General features: G+C 37.3%; 2 protein-coding genes across 3 annotated transcripts in view; both read right to left on the bottom strand.

The window, feature by feature from the left end:
• Positions 1 to 155: 155 nt before the first annotated feature.
• On the bottom strand, positions 156 to 20,473 carry tmem145 (transmembrane protein 145). The gene is made up of 15 exons (XM_051866383.1): positions 20,211 to 20,473; positions 15,837 to 15,911; positions 14,185 to 14,262; positions 13,706 to 13,792; positions 13,299 to 13,400; positions 10,964 to 11,048; positions 8,941 to 9,012; positions 8,656 to 8,724; positions 8,340 to 8,420; positions 7,494 to 7,572; positions 7,162 to 7,255; positions 5,569 to 5,741; positions 4,102 to 4,222; positions 3,824 to 4,009; positions 156 to 2,204 (listed from the first exon to the last, which is right to left on the bottom strand). The coding sequence occupies exons 1-15, from the start codon at positions 20,304 to 20,306 to the stop codon at positions 1,968 to 1,970; spliced, it is 1,635 nt and encodes a 544-aa protein (XP_051722343.1). The 5' UTR covers positions 20,307 to 20,473; the 3' UTR covers positions 156 to 1,967.
• Positions 20,474 to 20,647: 174 nt separating this feature from the next.
• The window catches only part of lipeb (lipase, hormone-sensitive b), a 28,477-nt gene continuing 23,616 nt past the window's right edge, over positions 20,648 to 25,508 (bottom strand). For both annotated transcript variants that reach the window (XM_051866379.1, XM_051866380.1), the window contains 2 exons: positions 24,767 to 25,027; positions 20,648 to 24,651 (listed from right to left, as the gene is read on the bottom strand). In XM_051866379.1, coding sequence (XP_051722339.1) covers positions 24,244 to 24,651; positions 24,767 to 25,027 — 669 coding nt within the window. In that variant the 3' untranslated portion in view covers positions 20,648 to 24,243. The remainder of the gene's footprint in view (positions 24,652 to 24,766; positions 25,028 to 25,508) is intronic.

Below are 25,508 nucleotides of genomic sequence, written 5' to 3'. Positions count from 1 at the left end.
TTGATGAATAAAGGGACGTGAGACTACATGGTTTTAAACTGATTTTCAGCCCCATGACAATGATTTGTTCAGCAGCTGTATGTACTTTAGTATAGTAGGATTACAATTAGCTACCTTCATTGCTAATGTAATTGCAAAATGAAACAAACAAGCCATTGTAGTAAAACAGACCATTTTAATTTGGCAAAAAGTGTATGCACTGCCAAGTCATTTGACACTATTAAAATGCATTCAGTATGAACAGTGCAACAGAAATGTGCTTAACTGAATCTTTCTGTGCTCCCGAATGTGATGTGCTAATATCTATCATACATTCAAAAAGTGTGCTCTCTCTTCTCTGCTAGATGTGCACACTCACTGAAGAGATGGAAAAATCATGGCAAAGCCTCTTAGAATAACCTTTTCTGGTGGCTTCCAGATAAAATCAATTTGCAAATCAAGCGTTTCAGGCCCAAGTCTATCTGTTAATACAAAAAAAATAAAAATAAAATAAACCACAAGAACCTAGCTTTAATGATTCTTCAAGTATGGTTCCTCTCTTTAAAAAAAACTATTTTGAATATAAATATGTCATTATGTACATAACTTATAGGATTATATTTAAAACAAGTCAATTTCAGATGGAGATTATATAGGATTTGTTGATATTATATATAACATAAATACGATCCACAGCTTGTTTTTTTTTTTTTTTAAATAAAACAAATACAGCAGTGATAATGGGCATTTTACAGATAAAACCTTCACATTTTACCTGTACATTTGTAAGTCACTCTATTGCATTACGATTGCATTTTCAAGGGTCTCTGATGGTAATGAAACAAGTGTTTAAAAACAGTAAAGTGCTCCATGCAGTCAATACAAAGTGTTTCTGTAAGAGTAGAGCTATATTTTCATCACACTCAAGTAAACAAACCTTACGACAACCCCAGTGGACTGAATGATTCTACTTTCTACTCACAGACAGAATAAAAGTATCTGCTCCATGATCGCTGTGAGCATTATTACATGTACAAATGTATAACAAAGTTTGCAAAAAAAAAAAAAAAAAAAAAAAATTTTAAACTCCACAAACCCCAGCACTGTATTATCTGAACTAAACTGCTATTATGGAGTAGACAATACAGAAAGACCAGGATGAATATGAGGATGTCATCATTCATCGTCTGCTCAAGTTAAATATTCTCTACATACTGTAGCTATAAACAGGGTGTACTGTATACAAAATTAAGACTGCTAGTTGTAAAAACTAGACACACCCAAAATTACATTGAATATATCAGAATGTAGACAAAGCACAAACATGCATGGTATACAAATACTGCCTAGTTGTTCCACAGTTAACTTGCCATTGCAGTTTAACATTAGTTTGCAAAGTCTAGCTGTATTCAATGTGAATAAAAATATATAAACCCTAAATGATCTCAACTTTACAGACAAAATTTGTAAAAAAAAAAAAAAAAAAAAAAAAAATTAGTGGGAGATGAATACTTGGTTCTGTTGCATTAAAATGGCAAGGAAATACAAATATTAACGGCACCACTTGAAGTGAACAAAGCATTAAAAAATATGTCAAGAGCTCACTGTACTGTTACTGTACACATCGCTATCCTACTGTCACATTAAGCTTGAAATATCTATACTCTAGATTCACCGTCATGTCCTGTCGCTCTATTGCACTGCCTGTATATCATCTCCCTCCAGTGACTCTCGTCATCTCGCTGAAATATTTATTGCTTCTTATTTTTTAGGAGCAGTGTGAGCAGGTTATGCCCCACTCTCTTGATGTTCTGCAGCTTGCATTTCTCTTTACAAATTCAAAGATACGGATGTTTGGTAACTTTTTTTGAAAATGGCTTTACTTTTTCACGCTTGCCTTAACCTAATCTATTGAAATATTGAACCCTTTTCCACCTCATAGATGTTTGAAAGTTGTTTCCGCATGGCCCGTTCCTCTACGGCCCGCTCTAGGCATTGGAACCCATCGCCGTGGCCCCTTGCATACTAAAATACTCGGTGAAGTGGGACGTTAATCTAGGAGGAGGAGGAGGAGAGTGTGCAGAGCTGCGTGGCGGTATGGGAGGAGGAAGAGGGGAGAATGTAGACGACAGGTCTGCCGTCGTGGTGATGATCTTGTGCTCGCTGTTCCTTGGCGCTTCTTGTCCCTTCCGAGCCACCGTCTCATCTATCGTCTTGACAGGCTCCTTAATAGGGAAACATGACATGGAATATAAGATATAACACAATTGAACACTCTTAAAAAGAAAGGATCTTCATTGGCATCTATGGTTCCATGAAGAAACTTTAACACCCATGGAACATTTCCATTCCACAAAAGGTTCTTTATAGTGGAAAGAAGTTCTACACTTGAATAAAATGGTTCTGTTAAAGGATTTGTTCACTTTAAAATGAAAATTAACACAAGCTTTACTCACCCTCAAGCCATCCTGTGTGTGTATGACTTTCTTCTTTCTGATGAACACAATCAGAGTTATATTAATAAATATCCTGACGCATCCAAGCTTTATAATGGCAGTGAACGGGAAACAACGAGTATGAAGCTAAAGAAAGTGCATCCATCCAAAGCAAAACTTCCTCCACACGGCTCTGGGGGGTTAATAAAGGCCTTCTGAAGTCAAGCAATGCATTTGTGCAAGAAAAATATCCATATTTAACAAGTTATAAAGTAAAATATCTAGCTTCCGCCAGACCGCCTTCTGTATTCATCTTACGAAAAAAGCGCAACGGACGTCGCGTCAGTTACACTTTTTTCTAATTTGAATGCCGAAGGTGTAGGACGTAGTGTAAGCATTTTGAACTGCGAGAGGCATTACACTTTCTTCGTAAGCTGAATATAGAAGGCGGTCTAGCAGGAAGCTAGATGTTTTAATTCAAAATTTGTTAAATATGGATAGTTTTCTTACACAAACGCATCGCTTCAAAAGGCCTTTATTAACCCCCGTGAAGTACGTTTATGATGGATGGATGCACTTTTTTGTTCAGATTCATACTCTGAACAACCCATCCACTGCCATTATAAAGTTTGGATGCATCAGGATATTTATTAATATAACTCAGATTGTGCTCATCAGAAAGAAGAAAGTCATATACACCTAGGATGGCTTGAGGGTGAGTAAAGCTTGGGGCAATTTTCATTTTAAAGTGAACTTATCCTTTAAGAACTGTTCACTGAAAGTTTCTTCTGAGAACCAAAAATACTGTAGTTCTTCTATGGCATCGCTGCGAAAACCCCCTAAACTTTGCGAAAAACTTTTATTTATTTTTTTAAAGGGGTCATGACATGAGAAATCAAATTTGCCTTGATCTTTTAAAATATAAGAGGTCTTTGTACCAGTAAAACATCCTGCAAGTTTCATAGCTTAACACGTCCTCCTCATTATAAACAAAGCATTTATTTCATCAAGCTCCAAAACATACAGATGCGCATTCAGTTTCTGATATAATCTGGCGACAACAGGGCAAATGGAAGAGCGGAAGAATGTTCGTTTGTGTCACTGTAGAGACTTCAGAAGGATTCCAGCATCAGAAACAAGTGGATGGTTTATTTCAATGGCGTCACGGATCGCGTCGGAGGATTATGTTTGTTTAGAGCATTTTTTAAATGAGGCAGTGTAATGGAGAGTTCGCAAAGAAACATCAAGGAACATATTAAAATAATAAATAAATCCATGCCATAACCCCTTTGAGAGCATAGCTTAATCATTTGTAAAGCTGCCCAGCCTGATTATATTATCATTAAAATAAGTTCATTTATATTCAACTCATATTTAAATCATTCCAATCTATAACATCTAACACTCACTGAGTGGATGGAGAAGAGCTCTGTGAAGTTTGGCTGAGAGTCTCCCAGGAAGGAGCTATTCCCATAAGCATGATGTGGGAAGCTTTCTGCCCCCATGCCTTTAGGACTGGAGAGAAGGATTCCTATCTGTGACGTCCGCACATGGTAAGGAAAGTTCTTATTGGCTGCTGATGGACGTGTGATGGCCTAAAATGACAGGATTAGTCACATGCAGGGCTGTTTAATCATACAATTCACTTTAATAAATTAAAAAATAAACAACAACAACAAAATCTTACAAGGAAGACGATATGGGCATAGAGATGGATGCCAAGTTGGATGCCGTTTACAATCTTTTCCCTGGCCCAGCGTGAGATACCAAAGTTGGCAATTAGAGCCATGACTGGCACAGCAAAAAACCTATGGGTGAAAAAGTAATGGATGAAAAGAGGAACAGCAGCTTTATACTGCCAGTCTTCTTTACAGATTTACAAAGGCTGTGGAGAACTATAACCCACAAGATTTTTTAGTCAAAGTAGAGACGAACAGTTTCAGCCTGGTGAATATGAATATCATGAATATGTACACATTCTTGAAAATGATGATGTGCTACATTTTACTGTGATTTACATATGAAATGTCTACCAGGTGGCATCAAAAATTATTCAAACCCATGTTTTTACCATTTACTTGTGCTCTATTCTATGCCGTTTTTTAGAATAAATGGTATGAGTAGTGCATTTATACTGCAAATTCCAAAAATAAAAAGTGCACTTCAAATAACTGGATGATGCACTTAATTAACTGAAAATGAAGTGTGGAATGTTAGACACTTCATGCACTCAACTGTCGCAGCTTTCCTTGCATAGCGAAGAGAGGGGCTATCAGACTCTGATGTTGAACAACGAAATATCCTTATAAAATTCATAAACTTGATGGTTGAGTACACAGTGCATCGTATAAGTGCACAGTGCAGTATGTATTTTGGGACACAACTAAGGCTTGCGTGAGGTGTTGAACAAAATATTTAGATTGTAAAAGTTCACACCAAAGCCAAGATATTGTATTTGCTCAGGCTGATGTTTTCGACTGTCGTCAATTCAACTGTAATTCATGTAATGAAAATACTATACAATAAGTGATGTTTAAGGCTCTATTAAAGTCCCAAACGAAAGTAGCGACAAATCTTTTCTTCCGTATTGTGACATACATCCGAGTGAAACGGATATCGAAAAAGAAAAAAAAAAGTAGGGCGGGAACTTGGTTCTATCCAACAGCTGTTGACTGGATGGAAGCAGAACTGAATGCGAGCTTGCAGTCATTGTAAGAAAGGGGCTGTGTTTAAGCAACTAAACGACTGGAGAAGTCACGCAAACATGACTAGAGTCAGTCTGTCATTTCACCCGAAGATCAAATTGACAACATTTTGATTGAAAATTATGAAGTAAAAAAATAAAAATAAAATAAAATAAAATAAATAAAACGTGCACAGTTCACAATAAGACCCATAACATGCATTTAGAAAACATATAGGGTAAATTTCTTTTCATGCTGATTTTAACCAATCATGTTAAAATGGGAGTAAAAGTGTTTTTTAGAGCCATTGGACATCGCAAATATCAAAACATTTATGTTTCCTCTTGCCCATTTAATGGCAAGTTTTTTTCAGTAAATTAAGCAAAGCACCCTAAAATATATTAAAATGAGCTTCTGGTATATGTACATACACTATATTTTATTTATGGCATCTTTATAGCAGAACTCACCACAGAGTGTACGCAGTGAAGAAGGGGATGTAGAAAGGTTGTTTTTCAGGGTAGTGTTTGAGGGACACCAGCACAGCATAGCAGAACCAAACGTACGCAAGCAGCTGCAGACCCATTAGACCGTACCCTGCAGGGCTGTCATAAGCATACAGCACCTCGCCTGGATCAAAGAACTACAAACACACACGCAGTGGGAGTGGGAACAGGGAAATCACCGCCCTCGGCATCCCATCTGTATGAGTGATGGTTTTAAATCCGACCATGGCACAATCTGTTAGGCTGCATAAGTGGAAACTGGCGGAACATTTCTCAAATCCAAACATCTAAAGCTGCATTAGAGTAAAGGGTGACACTGACACAGGATGCAACAGGAGCTCTTCCATGATACTGCAAGAGCTTATCTGGGTCATTCTCTTTACCTGTCTTTCCCTCGCTCTATTTATCTGTCTATCTGCCGGGTTCCATTACACCACGCTACAGCAGAACGACATGCTCGTGCTGAGTAACTTCATCTCACAGCCTTACATTATGTATAGAGCAGAGTAGCTCTCGGGTGCAGCATGAGAAAATGCAGTTGATAGTGCTGAAAGATAATGAGTTTTACACATTAGGTAATATGGAAATTAATAGACATTTTGAATATATTTCTGGTCTGATATTTTCTGGTATCTACAGTATTGTAACTTCAAAAATATTTCTTGATAAACCTTAATATTTTTTAGCATTATTTGATATATTCATATTTAAAATGTATATGAACATATTAATATTTTAACAAGTTTCTTTTCCAATTATATTAGTCATTTCAAATAAACAGTCATTGTATCAAATTATATTCATTTTTATATTCATTCAAATTTAATGCAAAAACTAAAATACAATAAAAAACAAAACAAAAAAACAAAACAAGGCATGCTTTCTACACCTTTTTCCCAATAATGAACAAAAGGATAAATTTAACTATTAATTTTATTTAATTTTGCTCAATTGTACTGCCAGAAAAACCATCAGAAACACACTACCATTCAAAAGTTTGGGGTCAATAGTATTTTTAAAATGTTTTAAAATAAGTTGTTTTATGCTCATTTATTTGATCAAAAATAAAGTAAAAACATTTTAGCATTACAATTTAAAATAACAGTTTTCTATTTTAATATATTTTTAAATGTAATTTATCCCTGTGATAGCAAAGCTGAGTTTTCAGCATCATTACTCCAGTCTTCAGTGTCACATGATCCTTCACAAATCATTCGAATATGCTGATTTGCTGCTCAAGAAACATTTCTTATTATTATCAATGTTGAAAACAGTTGTGCTGCTTATCTTTTGGAAACCATGATACTTTTTTTCAAGATTTTTTGATGAATAGAAAGAATTGCATTTATTTGAAATAGATATCTTTTTAACATAATGTTTTTACTGTCACTTTTGATCAGTTTAATGCATCCCTGATGAATAAAATAAATTTCTTTACAAAAAAAATTACCGACCCCAAACTCTTGAACAGTAGTGCACTGTATATTATGAATATCCAGCATATTGCCCAGCCTCAGCATATGATCAAAGAAAAAGATAAAGGCAAGCAGATCTTACCTCTGCTTCATATATGAAGAGAATGATGTGGGTGATGGTGTACACTGTCATATAAATGGATAGTTTAACAGAGCCACTGTGACTTATTCTTGCCCTGGGAAGCAAAAAAAGAAAACATTCTTTGAAAACATGGGTTAAAAGACCCATTGGCAGAACTGCATACCTAAAGAACACCCGCATCAACAGTTAAGAAGCACGTTCATCACCTAATTCAGTACATACTCTGAAAGTATGGGAATTTGGATACAGAATTGTCTTCACATCTGGGTCACATTAGCATGATTAACCTTGTAAGTCATTACCCACATTATGTGAGAAGTAAGGCCTCCTACCTGGTGACTGTGAATCCCTTCCCCAAGAGAATCAGCATGAGCAAGAAAATCAGGAAGCTCACAGAAAAGAGTAATTTCCCTGGTGAGAGGGAGAGAGCCACAAAGAGTTACACAGGTGACCACAAGTAGGTTACGAATCAGGTCAGCATTTAAGTCTCGCACAGTCTCGCACAAGTGTGATGCTAAAACCAAGTGTTTAGATATTGTATTGTTTAGAACTTTATTTATCTGGAATACTTCATTCTCATTGGTCATTTATGGTTCGATCAAATATTTTTACAAAACCATGTTCCTTAAAACAGACTTAAAACACTTTAGACATTCAACAAACTATAAGCAACTTTGCAATTACATGTCAACTAGCAGTCATTAGAGTATTAGTAGACTGTCTGCTTAATATCTGCTAACCCTGACCCTAAAGTCGACTAATACTCTAATGAGAGTTAGTTGACATACAGTAATAATAATGAAATTATATATGGAAACGGCTCAAGGGCAGGTTTTTTTTTTAGCAGTACAACAAAACTTATGCGGCAATGTGTTTTTTAGGGAAAGCATCATTACACACACCATTTTATCAGTAGAAGGCCAATTGGATGGAAACAAGGCAAATTTTGCTTTTTTTTCACTTTTTTTCCACTTTGTCGATAACAAAAACTGTATGGAAACTTGGCTAATGAAAACAGCGCATTAATATAGAACAGTGATGAAACTGACTTTTTAACTGACGGTTTTATTGCACACCTTCCAGCCAATCAGAATAGAGTATTCAGACAGACCATGGTATAATTTGCGACGATGAGAATTTGACTGTGTAGTATCCTTTACATGCAGTGCTTTCCTCACCTAATATCTTGAGGCTGCCGTTCCCGACGCCATCCCTGGCATAAAGGCCCCAGTAAATGCAAAAGAAGAGCAGGCTTAAGACTGAGAGGAAGGAATCAGAAAGTGAAAGAAAGGATGCCAGAGATAAGAGAAGAGAGAGTGAGAGATAAGTCACAGTAGCAGCAGTGAGAGCGCAGAAGTGGGGAGGAGATAAGGATGAAAGAAATAAGGGATGACACAAGAGATATTGTTATGCATCCAGTGTTGCAAAGCCCAGTGTCATAAAAAGTGTGTGCTAGTGTTTATCTATATGAATGTGTTCAGTGGCCTTTCTCACCCTCCACTCCAGCCGCAGTCATAAACATCTTATAGGTCGTATGGAGCAGCTGTCTTCCCTTTAAATTATCTTAAGGGATTACACAGAGGGAGAGATTCAGAGGAAACTAATAACTTAAACAGAGGGACTAAGAAAAGAGAAGAACCATTGTATCTGTATGTTGGTTTATCTGGAGGATGGAGGATGGCTAAGAATATCCTTTAATTTAACACTAAATAATAAAACTTGCAAATTATGAACTAACACATTTATGATCTTTTATACCTCCAGGACATGGGAACTCACAAGCAAAATAACAAGACAGTGTAAACACAGTGGCAAATATGACCAAGAACGTGATGTCTGTCTCCAGGATGCCTGAAACAGAACAAAACAAGAATAGCATTCAGTCACAGTGTAAGCATGAATGTCTTAAAGAGTTAGTTCAACCGAAAATTACATTTCTGTCATTAATTACTCACCCTCATGTCCTTCCAAACCCATAAGACCTTCTTTCATCTTCAGAACACAAATTAGGATATTTTTGATGACATCCAAGAGGTTTTTATCCCCCATAGAAAGCAACGTAATTACTGTCATTCAAGGTCCAGATGAAGCGACGAGAATACTTTTTGTGAGCAAAAACAAAGCAAAAGTGACGTTGACTATGTTAATGATGTCTGTGGACCTTGAATGTGGTAATTTCGTTGCTTTCTATGGGAGATAAAAAACCTCTCAGATTTCATCAAAAATACCTTAATTTGTGTTCTGAAGATAAACGAAGGTCTTACGGGTTTGGAACGGCATGAGTACTTAATGACAGAAATTTCATTTTTGGGTGAACTAACCCTTTAACGAGATAGTTCACCCAAGAATTCATCATTAATCACTCTCATTCCAAACCCATATGACTTTCTTTCTTCAATGGGACACAAAAGGAGAAATTTAGCAGAATGTTAACACTGCTCTTTTCAATACAAAACATATTATTATTATTATTTAGGGATGCACCGATACCATTTTTTAAGGACCGAGTACGAGTACCGATACTTTTTTTCTAGTATTCGCCAATACCAATGCCTATACATTTATTAATTTTTCTCTCTCTCTCTCTCTCTTTTTTTTTTTTTTGGTGATGTTGCAGTTTTCCAAGCACAACACAGTGAGACTAATGAATGTAGGACAGCTTCTTTATTATTACTCTAATGAAAAAATGTATAATTTTTATGTGCTTGTCACAAACTTAAAGAATAAAAATTTCAGTGTCCAATAACCTTCAAAGGGCATAATTACCAATATATATAATTGTTGTTATATAAAAAGAAATTTACAAACAAATTACAAACAATACAACAAATACTATAGAGATACGAATTAAATAAACTTGTTTTTCAGATACAGTAGGTTTATTTACCATGTATACATTTATTTAACATATTTTGTTTTATTAACATTATTGACAAATATAGGCTATGGTCTCTTTAAGACTGAATCCATGGATACTGACACATATCCTGTTTTCATCCAAATGTTTACGTCGACTTAAGACATAACCGACTGTATACTCCACATTTTGGACATTTTGACAACTATGTGTGCATTTGACCATTTAGGCACAAGGAGAACTGATCGCGCACTGTCTGAGAGAACTGGGATCGCGCGCAAGAAAGAGAGAGAGCGCTTCTGGTCTGTGTCATTCAGCGCGATTCCGCCTATCCCGCCTTCACTAATCGATTGAAAGCATGCAGTTCGCAATGTGTGTGTTGTCATCATTAATTTTGAAGTATTTCCACACCTCTGAGGCTGACATTGTTTATGCTGCTGCCGACGGTGTCTCTGTCAGTTACGTCACGTGAGGTATCGGTCTTTGGTATCGGGGGTATTTTTACAAGTACATGAGCTTGGTATCGGTGCATCCCTATTATTTATTAATCAAATGTTTAATTTATTAATTAAGCAAATCTGTTGTTTGTTTCTTACACAAAGCTGTCATATCACTTCAGAAAACTTGGAATATAGTGCAAAATTGTATAGACTAACATTATGGTGCTGTTTTGCATTTTTGGAGCCTGGCAACTACTGGTCACCATTCAGAAAAATGACACTGGTTTGGAAAGAGGGGTAAGTAAATAATTTTTATGTGTCCTATTTCTTTAAGTCTAAATCTAAGATCACATTTCAGTGATAACTGAACTGGTATTATTCATATTACAAAGTTTAAGAAATCTATATTGTTTTTCATACTATATATAATACATATAATGAATATATTTTGCCAACTTTTCACATAATACAAAATAAATTCCTCCCTCTTTGAGCTGTGTCTCACCAAATTCATCTGCAGAGAAATGCTGGGTCCAGAAGGACTGTCCATTGGTTAACGTCATTTCATATTCCAGCTGTAGCCCATCTCCCTGTGTTTCGTGGCAAAAGAGAAAAAAGGGTAATTCAGAGGATGGGAAAAGCAGGAGGTGTAAAACAGAGAAAAAATCTGAGTGGGGAGCTGCAGAGACCATGTAAACACTGAGTGCACAAATAGATCTTTCGGCAATAAAAGACTTCAAAGCAGCACAGTTTCTAGCTGTTGAGAGGATTTTGGCCCAGCTTAATCAAAGAGAATCACTTTGATTTCACTTGGTAGGAAAGACCCATTCCCTTTCCCTCACTCCAAAATGGTGAGGTGCATATGAAGCTTGCCCTTTCACCAAATCAATGTGGCCAGAGATGGAGAGGCGAAAGAGAGCGAGACAATGATACAGAGCTAGAGAGGGACAGAGAAAAGACTGTAATATACAAAGTGAATGAGCATGAAAGGCTGAAGTGAGTAATCAAAAACTGGAACAGAAGTTACGAGGTACAGTAGTATACGGCTGGCCAATAAGAAGGGAAGTATGAGGGAGATGAGAAGAGAAATTGGCAGCAGGCACAGAGAAGCTCCCTTAGGGGCAGAGCTGAGAGCTTGCTGCTCGGAGACAGTGCTTTACTTCAGTCCAACAGGATTTAGCTTTGTGTCCATCAGCCTGCCTCCATCCATGAAACAAGCCTTTACATTTTGCCCCATTTATCTGGCTAAAATCCCTTCACAGCGTGTACTTCTCCAACACTACATGTGCATCACTTTAAACAGCTATAACAAGAATCACTCACTACCTCCTGTAGAGAGCCCAATTCAGCACTGAGGTCCTGTTTACACCTGGTATTAAGATGCATTTTGGTCGATCGGATCACAAGTAGATGGAGACACATTCCTGTTTACACCTGGTGTTTTAATCTGTCGCTTTTGTCCACTTGTTTTGTTGATTTCTTTGAGGGTAGGGTCTACTGGAGGGGTAAATGAATGGGCTTTTTAAGCTCTTTCAATCTAATGGATGAAACAAGCTCACGAAATTTAAATATGAGCGTGAAAGGAGACAACTGAAAAACACACTGGGAGCAGCAACTTTAGTTTTTGCTCTGATAGCCAAAAGACCACGTTGAACGCAGTTAGAAATCAGGAATGATGAGAGAACATTGTGCTTGGTACGTTTTCGTCTTCAAACCAAACTTGGGTCTTCAGCCGACAAAGTTTAAATCCCGTCTGGCTAGCGCCTTCCCATAATGTTTACGCATTAGGTCAGTAGGCGAAGAGTAGGCAGTCTTTTGTGGCCGTTCGAATGCATTTGACCACATGAGCGTCTATACTACAAAAGCAATCAGGTCAAATGTGTTTTTGACTCCCTCTGGTCGAAAGTGGACAAACTCAAAACATTTTAGGCCCCAATTACACCTGTATTTAGATTCGTCCACTTGTGATCTGATTGACCAAAACACATCTTAATACCAGGTGTAAACAGGGCCTAAGCCTCTTTGTCCATCAAGAAATCCATTGAAACACCTTCTCTTACATGCCATATATGGAAGCAGTGAATTATATTGTAAATTCATAGTCATAATAAAAATGGAACCTGTAGAAAAAACATATATTGTAAATGTAACGTCTATTCAAGCAAATATTTTAGTATTAACGGCCTCTCAGTATCTATCTCTCAGTATTCGGACAGAATCAAATGTGGGCGGGACTTCAACCAGAAGTGTGTCAACATTTTAGAAATAATTCTAAGCCATTTGTAGTTCCCATTTAGCAAATATACCTTGTATAATTCATAAAATTTCTCATTCCTTTTTATTACAACCTTTATATAAAATAAATAAATGTTAAAAATGATCAAACTAAAATAAATAGATTGTAACCCCAGAAGAAGTGTTATTTTAGTAATTTTCATATACTTATAGTATTTATTAACATTTTGAATTAGCTTCTTTTTTTTTTAAAAGGTGAAAAATATGTATGATATAGTATCTTATTTTAATGTTCAGATTTTTCAGAGTCTCGCAGTAAAAGAAGACAGCAACACGGTCATCCGATTTGAATTTCACACCATTCTCATTTTAATTCACAGGATACCATCCCACTTTAGTCATACCGACTTCACAGACTAACCATTATGTTTTTTGATATGTTCATTAAAAATATTGTTTTGCCCTTGTTCCATAATCAGTCAAACGTATTATTCAGTAGAATTAGCTATTCATTGTGAAGTCATTAATCATGCCTTTGTGAATAAGGTATTCCGCTTCAGGCACATTCTTAGTCACTACATATTGTTTACTGTATCACCACTCACCCCACACTTGCTGAGCGCAATGTACCACCATCTCTCTCTGACAGAACGAAAACTTCGACCTCCTACACAACTCAGCATCTCTTCATTACCTTCACCTTCCACCTGGTAGAAGCAGATATAAAGAAATAAGATTACAAAAAGCAGCAGCTCTTCATTGTGTAATTGTACAGTACTGATTTAACAGAGAATGCTTATAATTTGATGTGTGTAATTCATTTATTTCTCCTAATCCATTCATAAAACTGTGAAAACACAAATCAATATGCATACATTATGTTTGTTTGAGTTGGCTCAACCATTGGCAGATAGGCAGTGTGTTTGGGAAACTAGTTTGAAAACCATTATTTTTGCAGTATTGTTTGGTTGTGCACACAGACTACTGTATGTAAGACTTGTTTGTTTCTTACCATACAGCCAGACCAGGTGTAACGGGTGGTCAGGTTGATGACCTGGTTATTTTCAGGCCTCAGTACTGACTCTTTCTGGTAGCAGTCCTGTAGAGCACATAAACCCTCCATTAACAAACATGCTCTCTGTGGGATTTCAGACCTTTAACAATATCAAGAGCTGAAGTACTAAGTAGCAGATTATGACTGAAGGAGCGTGATGAAGAGCAGGGGCTTCCTAGAGTCCCGCAATGCAGATCCTGCCACAGAGAGGGAGAAAATGTGCTGTATTTAAATACTCGTGTCTTTTTCGGAGACTGGATTTGGACTCCTAATCCACAGAGCCCTGCTGACACTTCTCCTTTAATCCTCATACTTTCTACTTCTGATGTGTAACACACATTCATACTCTCTGTTTGTTCACACACACACATGCAGTCTGTCGGTACATTCAATATTTTCACACACACAAACACAAAGTCTGTCAGTGTGTGTCTCACCTTGTCCGGCCTCTTGTACACAGCTGGCCACTGAGAGCTTTCATCAAAGTAGAGCAATATGTTCTGACAGCATCGGGACTTTCAGTGAGCAACAGACATAGAGAGAGTGAGAGGAAGACAGGATAGATGGAGAGATAGATAGAGAGAGGGGGAGAGATTAATACTGGAACTGGCTATGTCACCTATTGGATCTATGGAGAGTGTGACTGACATATACACAAAGAAGAAAGGCGCAGTATGACAACATCATTTAATAGTTACACCTTGTATAAGTTTTTTTTACAGTGATCATTTGGTAACACTTTATAATAAGGTTCATTAGCTAACATTAGTTAAATACATTAGTTAAAATGAAGTAATAATGAACTGCTCTTCTACAGCATTTATTCATCTTTGTTAATTTTAATTTCAACATTTACTAGTACATTATTAAAATCAAGAGTTAACATTAGTTAATGCACTGTGAACTAACATGAACAATGAACTGCTGTATTTTTATTAACTAACGTTAACAAAGATGAACAAATACAGTAACAAATGTATTGCTCATGTTAAGTAAGCAATAAGGTACTCAAGGCTAGTGCTGTATAGTGAATACAGCACAGCACTCCGCTTCGCATCGTAATGCCCTTCAGCCGTGACTTATTCACGATACAGCACTAGCCTCGAGTACTTTATTGCTTTTATAAAACCGTTACCACACAATACAAATATTAAAGCCAAAAATATGTATCAATGCAACTTTCATTAAGTAAACTCTTACTAAAAGCCTTCCTTTCCGCCGAAAATAATAGTCCCTGACCGTGAACAGCAACAGAAGTTACATTATTACACCATTAGATGGCGGCAAAGACTGTCTTTATGTAGTGAAGACCTTTACATTGAAAAGACTGAACTGTTGTGAACACGGAACAAGACGCAACTGACAAATGCTTTGACTAGCGCTGTCAGTCATGGGAAAACCCCTTAACTGTTAAAAGGACAAGATAATACATCTGACATTTAAACCGATTTTTTATTATGAACTTAGGACTGACCTGAAGGAAAATGCTAAATCTGAATGCAGGTAATAAACTCGCTCACTCGATTTCTTTCTCACAACACTCTTCTACATAAAACAGTAAGCTTCAATGAACAATATCAATTGAGAACATACAGTTTACGTTGCTAAGAGTGGTTGCTAAGGGTGTTGTGTAGTGATACACAGAACCGTTGGGTGAAGCGATCATAGCCGTGTTTTATCGTGAATAAAACACAGCTATTGACCAATCAGAATCAAGGACAGGAACTAATCATTTCATAACTAATGTTAACAAATGAACCTTATTGTAAATTGTTACCGTTTATTTACTTTTTTTTTCTTTCAGATTTTCTATAGGATTCAAGTCTGGGTTCTGACTGGGCTATTCCAAAACATTTATCTTTCTTTGCTGAAGCCATTCTTTTGTAGATAGTATTAGCATGAAATCAAAATTATGTCAGAAAAAAATTATGTCTGTTTTCTACAACAGAAAAAACAGCTGTTTTCATAGAAGTGTGTAGACTTTTTATATCCACTGCATCATGCATTTGAGAAAGTATTAGGAGATTTAGTACAACATCAGTAATCCGGTCATGAGTGAAAAATTCAAATATAGGTCTTTTAATCTTACCTTGGGGTATCGGAACTTAAAGTTCAATCGGCCAAAATCGGTCAGGAAGCAAAACCTTGTGAGGAAAACCCAGTCCTGTGGAAAAGAGGGGAGGGTAACAAGTAAGGAAGTAAGAAGTGATGTAGTGGCCGCGTCTGGATGGTAACCCTCATTTTGTGAAGAGTCTCATGGGATTCACTGGCGACATTCATGCACTGTTTATTTGGAGTCCCGCAGCAACCGTACCCTGCTAGCAGCAAACAAAAAACTTGTAAGACTCACAGAACGGCCTCATCATCTAGACATGACATCATTTAGCAGACAAAGCAACTAACAGTACATTTATTAGAAGGATATTTTCCCTGGAGCTTGCTCAACAACACAATAGTGATGGCTCACAGCTTGAGGGATCAAACCAGCAATCTTCTCATTCCAAGCCCTGAGCTTTACACCACATAAATTCATAAATTCAATCTTATCTAATAGAAGTCTGATCTAATGCACTGATAACAGTTTAAAGACCTCCATATCACATTATATGATAATAGTTGCAGGGTTAATGAAGTTCCTGCAGTGTTTAAGACTTCAGCTGGGCTTCATCTCACACACTCTCTCGAACTTGCGCTGACATGCACGCAGTCAGTGAAGTGTAAAATGGCACTAAGTGCGCTCTAGCTTTCAGCCCCTTGTCCATATTAACTTCCCCTTCAGTGTCTGCTGTTAGTGGTTTCTATAACAACAGGTTTCCTTGACAATACAGACAGCAGCCCTAAGACTCTCTGACCCAGAACTGAGCCCAAACAACCATTAAGAGCCAGGCATCACATGACCGAGCTTCTGAAAGACCACCTTGTCTCTCTAAAACAGAAGTACACGTAAAAGAGCACCTATGGTCAGTCAGCCAGTTAAACAAACACCCACTCAAAAAAAAAAGCCCTCACTGAAACAAAAATCTCAGTACTATTGTCATGGCAACGGACACATAATGCACTTTACAGCTACTATAGAAACCAGGAGAGGCCCGACTCTGTCTAAACTCCCTTATAGCAAGAACGACCATCTTCTAATCCTGGTTTTTAAAACCAAAGGACTTTTTTTTTTTTTCTGTCCTTGTTCACATTCCCATCTGTTATGTTTTCTATGTGATTGCACAGCCAGAAGCATTTATGCGTGTAAAAAAATTCTCTCATTTTCTTCTGTACCTCATGCGGTTGTTAAATATTTGGGGTTCAGTACAAGTTAAGCTCAACTGAGAAATTTTGTGGTGTAATGTTGACGACCACAATAAAAAAATGGACTCATTCCTCTAAATTACAGTAAGGTAACTACAATGGAAGTGAATGGGGCCAATATGTAAATGTTAAAGGGTTAGTTCACCCAAAAATGAAATTTCTGTCATTAAATACTCATTAAGTACTCATGCCGTTTGAAATCGCCCATCACTAGATATTGTGGAATAAAGTCGTTATTTTGTTATTTTTGGCGCACAAAAAGTATTGTCGTCGCTTTATAATATTAAGGTTGAACCACTGTAGTCACATGAACTGTTTTAAATATGTTTTTAGTAGCTTTATGGGCATTGAAAAAGGGAGTGTTATTGCTGGCAATGCAGGCCTCACTGAGCCATCATATTTTATCAAAAATATCTTAATTTGTGTTCTGAAAATGAACGAAGGTCTTACAGGTGTGGAACGACATGAGGGTGAGTAATAAATGACATAATTTTCATTTTTAGGTGAACTAATCCTTTAAAATAGCCACTATAGATATGAGATGTGAACAATACAGTATGTGTGTTAACATGATGTAAAAATTTGCTTACCAACCTTTTCTATTTAAAGCTATATCCAATTTTATTATTATATTGCTATGACAATTTAATAGCAATAATAACTATTGGTTATAATTGGTTACACTTTATTTTAAAAATCCTTGTTACAGTGTAATTATACATTTAAGTACTGAGTAATATTAATTAACAACATACTATAGGGTTAGGGTTAGGAGTAGGGTTTGGTTTAGGGTTCGTTGCATGTATTTATGTATAATTTACTATTACTACAGAAATTATATTACATGAATTAATACAGAATATAGAATACAGAAATCATATTATTGTACAGGTATAATAATATTGTAATTATTATTACATAATACTAATACTACTACTAATAATAATAATTTCATAAAACATTTGTAAAATGCTTTACAGCTCCAATAACAGCAATTAATTAAAGCACTTTTACTGAATTATAGACTTCACATTTCTGCTTTTAAACCCTGCAAAAATTAACCCCAATTCACTTCCATTGTAAGTGCTGCACCATAACCTTGATTTTTGCCTTTTTTAAAAGAAAACGAGGGATGAGTTCAAACTTTTTTGTGTGATCAACATAATGCCACAAAATTTTGTTGACTGAGCTTAACTTGTGTTCGAGAAGATTGTATGTTTATGAGGGTAAACTCGGTTGTATACTGGCTGGCTGCACAACAGTACGTGTGTGTTGTGACGCAGAATGGGCCATAAAGAACATCACTATTAATCTCTGCCATCCGTCTTATCCCCCACAGATACTGCATTGTAATACAAAGTCATTGAATCAGCCAACGGGAGGATGAGAGACACGGCACACAGACCCTACATTAATCAAACACTATACCCAGATGCGGTATCCGGTCACTTTACCGAATCAGTGGTGGCCTCACCTCTCACTGTCTTTCCGGATCTCTGTCCGCTCGCTAAGCCTCATTAAGAATTAATTACCAATCAACTATAGTCATGTCACCCCAGGTCCACTGGGCTTTTAAATGATTCATTACTTAAGTTACACAATGAAGCAACACATAAATACACTCACATGCGCATACACACATACTGTATACACTAACACACACAACACGTCGACCTGAGTGCCCCCAGAAGGAGTCTTATATGCCTGTGGCAATGTTAGTTACCCATAGGCAGTTACCTGCACAACCTTCTGGGACTCAATTCAGAGCTTTGCTGGAATGATGTAGTATTAAATTTATGTTAAAATTAGAGCTGTGCACACACATACATACACACACACGCATTTACATATATACATATTTATGTTTTAAAAATTAAGGGAAAAAATAAAGGACAATTATGTTTTTTCGCTGTCTCCAATTAAGTTTTGATTAAAGGGGCAAATCTCTCACCCAACCAAACACCTTTAACGTGATAAAACTTCCCGGTAATGTATGTGCGCATGTGTGAGTGTGTGCATGGCAGTGTAAAAGAACGACCTTGTAAGGAAATAAACAGAAGTGAGATTAATGGACTGTTTAACCATCTCACAGAGACCCAAAACAGAGCAGGATCAGCATTTGGATACAGGCAGGAACAGGTTGTTGTGACATTACCCACAGGAAACAGAAGACAGAGCTCATCCACAAATGCCACATTTAAATGGAAGAAACAAAAACCTACTTAATCATGATTTAATGACTTAACTTGCCCGTATTATTTACATTGTGTCCACATGAGTGAATTCAAAAGAAGTATCTATGGAAGCTTTTAAGTAATAAAAAGTAATTTTAAGCAGTTCTTTCTGTACTATATGCTTCTATGCTATGGATTTTTAAAGGAAATGTAATTGTTCCCTCATTTCTTCATATTTTCTTCATTTTTGTTTTTCAAATCAATGTGATGACAATTACTTTTTGCAGCAGTCAGCCTCACTGTTTGCTTCAAGCCAACATTTACTTTTTACACTACGTATGTGTCCATCAAATAATAATAACCAGTGTTTCCCACAAGACATACTGCAAATAAATTCAAATAAAACAGCCATTAAGAAAATGACGTACGGCAAATACGGACACACTTCAACAGCAATATGTGACTCAAATCGTCTGCTGTGCCTTATTTCCACGTAAATTTTGTGCAGAGTTGTTGTTTGAATTATGTCTAACATGCACATTAATGCACATCACACACTCGCACCTTTATAAGCACAGCTAATCAACCTTAAATCTGTTTGGACACAAACATCAGCATGCGATAAATGTCACAATGCTGTAATGACACCATCTAATACACAGAAGAGCATCTTGGTCGACACACACCTGTAAAAGCGGATGGGAGGGTGTAAGTTGGCTGTCGGCAATACGCCGTTTAAAATGTGTTTTTCGTGCCTTGAGGAGGAATTAAGCTTTCATCGGCTCAACAGCGGCGGGTGTAATGATCTTGGAAACGCGTAGCTTATTAAAGCATCAGGCTTCCAGATGCGCGCGAATGCAGAGGCGTTAATACACACTTGCTATAAGAGCCCATTAATAACAGACATCGGAAGATGCGCAGCTGAAGAACGCCGGAAAACTCAGAGCCATTACCAGCACAAGAGTAAAAAATGTAAACACTATACTCACCTCTTTTGTGTTGACGATACCTTTGACGTATTTCCCCAAAACCGAGCCGACACATAACATACTGGATACCACGGCGAGTCCTAATACTTTCTCCATCTTCACCTGTCCACCGTAGCGTTTCTGCGCTCTCCTTCCTATATTGTGTAAGCAGGAAGGCTGGTGAAGATCTACCTAGTGTGGCTGCCAGACGCGCGTCCTCGTTCTTCGCCTCAAACGCATGTATCCCCCAGAATTTTCGCCGGGAGCGCGCCTAGTATCGCACGCGCTTTGTCAGGAAAACGTGAAACGCGCGCTGCCGATATTTTATTGCGACATAACATTACACAAATATCTACTCCTTATAGGCACTTTTTATCGTTTTAATCCCATTTAATTCCATTACAGAATTATTAGCCATGTTTTTGCGTTCTCCATCCGTCACAAGGTAAACACAGAGATGCAGAGAAAATATTTATTCAAATATAAATCAACACAGGGAAAATACATACTGCAGAAAAATACTCTCATTTATCATTGTAACATTCCTACAGTCCTCACAAGTCTCAAAATACTCTGTTAACAACAAAAAAAGACAACTTAAGAGTATAATTATGGTCTATACAATAAATGTCATCTATGCATATACAGTACATTCCAAATACACAGGTTTGCACTTACGGTGTCTTTACATGAGGAAAAATCATATTAATAATAATAATAATAATAATAAATATTATTATTATAAATATTATTATTATTATTAATAATAGTTATAATTATTAAAAATAAAGAATCATATAATCATAAAGAAGCTAACTCTCAGTTCCTGAATGGCAGTGAGGGCACCTGAAAGCTCCCTCACATGCCACCACAGATGCAGCTATACAATGAACTATAAAGTGCTTATTAGCTGAGATTGTCCTGAAAACATCAGGTCTGACTGAATGCGAGAAAGTTTGCCTAGGACATACAGTGCAGTTTGTATCACTCAATATATCACTCATTGGATTTATCATCACTCAGTTACGGCAGTGAAAATGAGGAGAGAATAGACATCAGCACCCTCGCAAATGATACTGCAGTGGTCATTAGAGCCTGCACTTAAAGTGAGCAACATCACTGGTGGTGGACTTCAAGAGGACAGGAGCTCAAAAACCACTTGCAGCAAATCCATTCTGAGACAATGAAACAACCTACCGATTAAAACCCTAAGTCAGTGACAGATTGACTATAACTCTTGAGAACAGATGTTAAATGCAATGACACGACTCAGTGAACTTGTGCCTCTGATGGGAGATGATGCAGCACGGTTTTGGCTGCTTACACCTCAGTAATAAGTGCAGGTATGGTCGTTTAAACAGAGGACTAAATTAACATAGTGTTTTATATAACACCCTTGAGATGAATGAGTAATCTCTCTCCGAGGGAGGCAGTTTGAGAGTCACACACACACATACAAAAAAAAAAAAAACCCAAAAAAACAAGGTGGAAATGCTCAAGTGCATTCAAGGTTACATCGTCCTACCAAACTAAAAAAAAAAAAAAGGCTACAGAGACAACTCGACTGGAACGGATAACCAGAGGGCGTCAGAGTGTCTTATCGTTCCTCTCCCAGTTCTGATTGTTTTAGTCATGGTTCCATGAAGGGACTACACACAATGTAGAATCAAGAAGCACAATGGCATTGAGAAGCTTTTCCATGCAGAGCTGAAATAACTATAACACAAAGTGCGACAAACAAACAGTTTCTGAACACATACAGAACCAAGCTGACCAAAACGGGCTGACAAACATACCTAGAAAAACAATTGACGAGACAAGTATTATATATGAACCATGACAAAAAATGCAGAGTAACCAAGACTTGGGGTTTCAAATCCATCACCAGAATGGAGCAGCTTTGACACGGTGAAAAGAGCAAGCAAGCAAATCTTTTTATATCGTGACACTCTAAGAAACTGACTCTCAAATGCTGCAATCAGCAGTAGATGGAGTATTGTTTTCTCTCAGCAGATAAAGCCTGACTTCAGCTCCGGCTTAATCCAATCATAGACACACCGATAAAGACCAGGCCTTTGCCGAGGATATATACAGTCCCAAAAGACATGTCGTGCTGTGCCGCTGAGCACAGCAACTCTTAAAATGACAGCAAGTGGAATTATAACCCATTGTTGTTTCAATAATAAGGTCGACAATACTTTAAAATAGGATATGCGCGCTATATAAACACACTGCGGGAGGTCAGGCCACTGTCACATAGCAGAGCTGTGCACACAAAGGTCCAAACCTCCCATATAGCACTAATACATTTTATCGAGTGCCAAAATGTTGTTTCAGAGAGTCAATACAGTCAATTAGTGCCAGAGAGAGAGGAGACCTGATTCAAATAAAGACACGCTATCACAGCGGTATGTATCACACATGTGCAGGCTGAAAGATTTCATTGGCTCAAGGTTGCTGGGTGTTAAGGGAGTCTGCTTAAAATACCTCTAGGACGGGCTGGGTGAGAATTGAAAAGTGTGCTCAAAATGGGTCAGCATGCACGGGGAGAGACGACACGACTGTGAACAAGAGGGAAACAAACTGACTGAAGGAACGAGGGAGATGGAAAAATAATGGAAGCTTGCGCTGACATGCCGACTAAGAGGGAAAGGCAGTGATGTAGAGGTAACAGCCCATGTTTTTTCTCTCTAAGCTCTTGTCCAGTTTTCAAACCAGTATATATATTCTTGTCTTTTTGACAAATAATCTAATCTAACAGATAAATAATGTGATTATAATATGATTATAATAAACAAACAAGTCAAATATGCCATTTCGACGCCACTTGTGACTTAGAGATGTAATTCATCCAAATAATGAAAATTCTGGCATTATTTACTTATATCGTTCCAAACCTGTATGACTTTCATTGTTTTGTGGAACAAAAAAAAAAAAATTCTCAGTGTTTTTTTTCTCTCGCTCATACAATGAAAATCAATGGGGTCCCACGTTGGTTTGTTTTAGACCCCAGTGGCTTTCATTGTTTGAGCAAAAATAGCTGAAACGTTCTTCAAGAAATAGCCATTCAGGTTTGAAGCAACATGAGCGTAAGAAAATGATGACAGAATTTTTGTTTTTGGGTGCACTAGCAATTTTAAGTAAACATTTACAGACAATAAACACAATTCTCCATGCCACTATGAAGATAATATATGAAAGTAGCAAAATAGACCATTATCTTGACTATAACAAGACTGGACACCATAGAACACAAGTAACACTATATCACAAATTCGGTGCTGTTTTGTGTAACTTGAGCTTTCCTTCCACAGAACGCTTGTGGAAATTTGATCACGATTAATTGCATTTACTAATCATTGAACTCTATGAGGACAAAGCAGCATCAGAAATCCCATTCAAACACTAGTCACACAAAATGTCCCCTAGGTGCCAAGAGGCAGGTAGATTAATAAAGGGTGATTAACATACACAGTAACACCATATTATAATTCGGTGTCATAAATATTTCAAAAGCTACTATAAAGAAAAAATTCAACCATTAATAAATGCTTTCGTCAGTTAGCCCCAGGATGCCTAGCAGCAACGCATTCTACGGAGTATAAATTCTAACACACGGGTATAATATTGAATCACAGTTTGTAGACAGATTTCATTATTGTATAAGAACATTTAGTGCTATAAGGAGTGAGGTTTGGGTTTATACATCCATTTGTAATAATGATGTTATGTGCTGGGATGTTTTTGTAGAACAAGGCAGGATATTAGTTTTTGTGCTGGTATAACGCAACAAAAGGCAAAGTGGTAAAATAGATGTAAAGGGAGTGCATGTGTACGCCATCACATTTGAACAATAAAGCTAGAGGTGTATTAATTTGATCTTTTTCCTCTCTAAAACTTAATTTTCTCATATAAGTTATCATTTAATAATTGGTTAATTGCTTTATTTTTCTCTCTATACTCTTATCCACTATAATCATTCACATAATATGACCTTACTCTGGTCTATGTATCTCTCTTTTGGTATCATTCAGATTAAAAACCAGTCCAAAATCTAAGCTTGAACCTTTTCATATTCAGAATTAGTGGGAGGGTAAAAACCAGTAAGTCCCTCCTCATCCACAACAGAAGCCTCTCCCCCAACAGATACCCCCTCTTCTTCCAGCACGGTCACTTGTGAAAGTTGAATGTGGTCTATTTTGGTAGCAGAGGGCATCTGATTGGTCCGTACCAATTTGCGATGTTTGCGCATCTCTGGCGGAGGGTCTTTCATAGTGAAGACATCCTTGATTCGCTCCATGCATACGTTAGCAGCTTCTCGAGTCTCCCTCGAGAGCTGTGACAGGCTGAGGAAGCCATGAGGAAGGTCATCCACGACGCACAGGGTCACTGGCTGATCGACATTTCGGAGCCTTTTGGCAAACATCACAGAGTCGTCTAGCATGGGGTCCAGATGACAGGCCTAAGAAAAGGGGGATAAAGAGGAGTCTCAAACTTAGGCAAAAAAAAAAAAAAAAGAAGTACCAAGCACATCTTCTTAAACTCATCAATTGTAAAAGGACTTTGGTCAGTCTTACCACTATGTGTATGGGAGGTAGTCCCTTTAGCATGCTGTCTGGAGCCAGAAGGGGGGACATGTAGGGGTTTCTGACGATTGGAGAACTCTGTACGTTCATTTCTGCTAATTGCTCTGAGCGCAGAGGCTCAAAGCCGTCTGGAAATTCCCGGGGTTCCTCAGAGTCCTCCTCACCACCAGGGGGTGGAATGGCCACAGTAGAAAAGGATTCTGACACAGCGGGATCCACCTCTTTGCAAAGGAAGAAACTCACATCCTCGGGCTAGGAGAGAGGTGGAGGTAAATTGAGGTCAATAAGATTTGAACATGAGGCGACAAGGTTCATCCAGGGCTGATGAACAAAGTGAAACATCTCCATGACCTGAGCTGTTTGAATATCAAACATTCCTGCATAATGAGTATGATGGGTCACACTGGCCATATATATATTTTTTTCTTTTTCTTTTTTTAAAATTATGTTAAAAATTCGGGCTCTGTAAGACTTTTTACAATTTTTTTTTAAAACAAGCCTCTTATGTTCACCAAAGCTGAATTTATTTGATCACAAATACAGAAACAGTAATATTGTGAAATATTATTACAATTTATAATAGCTCTTTTCTATTTCAATGTATTTTAAAATGTAATTTATTCCTGTGATGGCAAAGCTGAATTTTCAGCATCATTACTCCAGTCTTCAGTGTCACATGATCCTTCAGAAATCATTCTAATATGCTGATTTGGTGCTCAATAAACATTTCTTA

The sequence above is a fragment of the Ctenopharyngodon idella genome, chromosome 16 (genome assembly GCF_019924925.1).
Source record: "Ctenopharyngodon idella isolate HZGC_01 chromosome 16, HZGC01, whole genome shotgun sequence".
NCBI lineage: Eukaryota > Metazoa > Chordata > Actinopteri > Cypriniformes > Xenocyprididae > Ctenopharyngodon > Ctenopharyngodon idella.
Note: the sequence above shows the minus strand (reverse complement) of the source record. Positions and strands in the feature narration are given on the sequence as shown.